Below are 780 nucleotides of genomic sequence, written 5' to 3'. Positions count from 1 at the left end.
AATAAAATATTATTTTGAGATTGTATTACTTAAATTATAACAATTAAACAAATAAAGAAATTAATATATTATTTTTGCAATAATACTATTGTACTGTAAATTATAAAAACAAGTGTTTTATATAAATAATAATAATAATTTTACAGAACAACAGTAAAATTACAATAAACAACTGTCGTAATTTCACATGAAATTGACATGAAAACAAAAGCTAAAACTTCTCCCCAAACTAAATGATCTATCAAACTGAATGCAGAACTCTGCTACGGTACCTTCTGTGCGGCCGTGCGCAGCTCAGCGAGAGCGCTGGCCAGGGTTTTGGAGCACTGACTGAGCTGCATGGCAGACGCCTGGTCACTGATGGTGGGAACCGTAGCTTTGGCCGCGGTCACCATTTTCGCTCCGGGCTGATGAAGAGAACAGACACCATGAGCTCAAATGATGCAGACTTGCACGTTATAATAGGAAGTGAAGGTCAGAAGAGTGAAAGGACCTGCATGAAGTTCTGACTGGCTCCGATCAGGGCGAGCTGGGCGCTAGGGCTGTCGGGCTGAGCCTGACTCCCTCTCACACCCTGAACCAGCTGAGGGATCTGATCCGCCACCCCCTGCAAACACATCAAAGAGTTATTCCTGTAAGTCGTTAGCCAAGGGCTTATGTGATTATCTAGGCCTTGTTTACTATACTGTCAAACCAAAAATTATTCAGACACAATTTTTTATTTTTTTTATTAGTGAGTGCAGACACTATGTAACGATATAAAAATCTAACGATACGATA

The 780-nt window shown here is 39.7% G+C and overlaps 1 protein-coding gene across 1 annotated transcript in view; it reads right to left on the bottom strand.

Annotated features, from left to right (window-relative positions):
* Positions 1-607, bottom strand: part of LOC107578253 (talin-1-like) — a gene marked incomplete at both ends in the record, with an annotated part of 3,309 nt that extends 2,702 nt beyond the window's left edge. The window contains 2 exons of the mRNA XM_016264224.1: positions 273-407; positions 494-607. Coding sequence (XP_016119710.1) covers positions 273-407; positions 494-607 — 249 coding nt within the window. The remainder of the gene's footprint in view (positions 1-272; positions 408-493) is intronic.
* Between the last annotated feature and the right edge of the window lie 173 nt (positions 608-780).

Source organism: Sinocyclocheilus grahami, unplaced genomic scaffold, assembly GCF_001515645.1.
Source record: "Sinocyclocheilus grahami isolate Dianchi unplaced genomic scaffold, SAMN03320097.WGS_v1.1 scaffold9455.1, whole genome shotgun sequence".
Lineage (NCBI taxonomy): Eukaryota > Metazoa > Chordata > Actinopteri > Cypriniformes > Cyprinidae > Sinocyclocheilus > Sinocyclocheilus grahami.
This window is presented reverse-complemented; position numbering and strand designations above follow the sequence as displayed.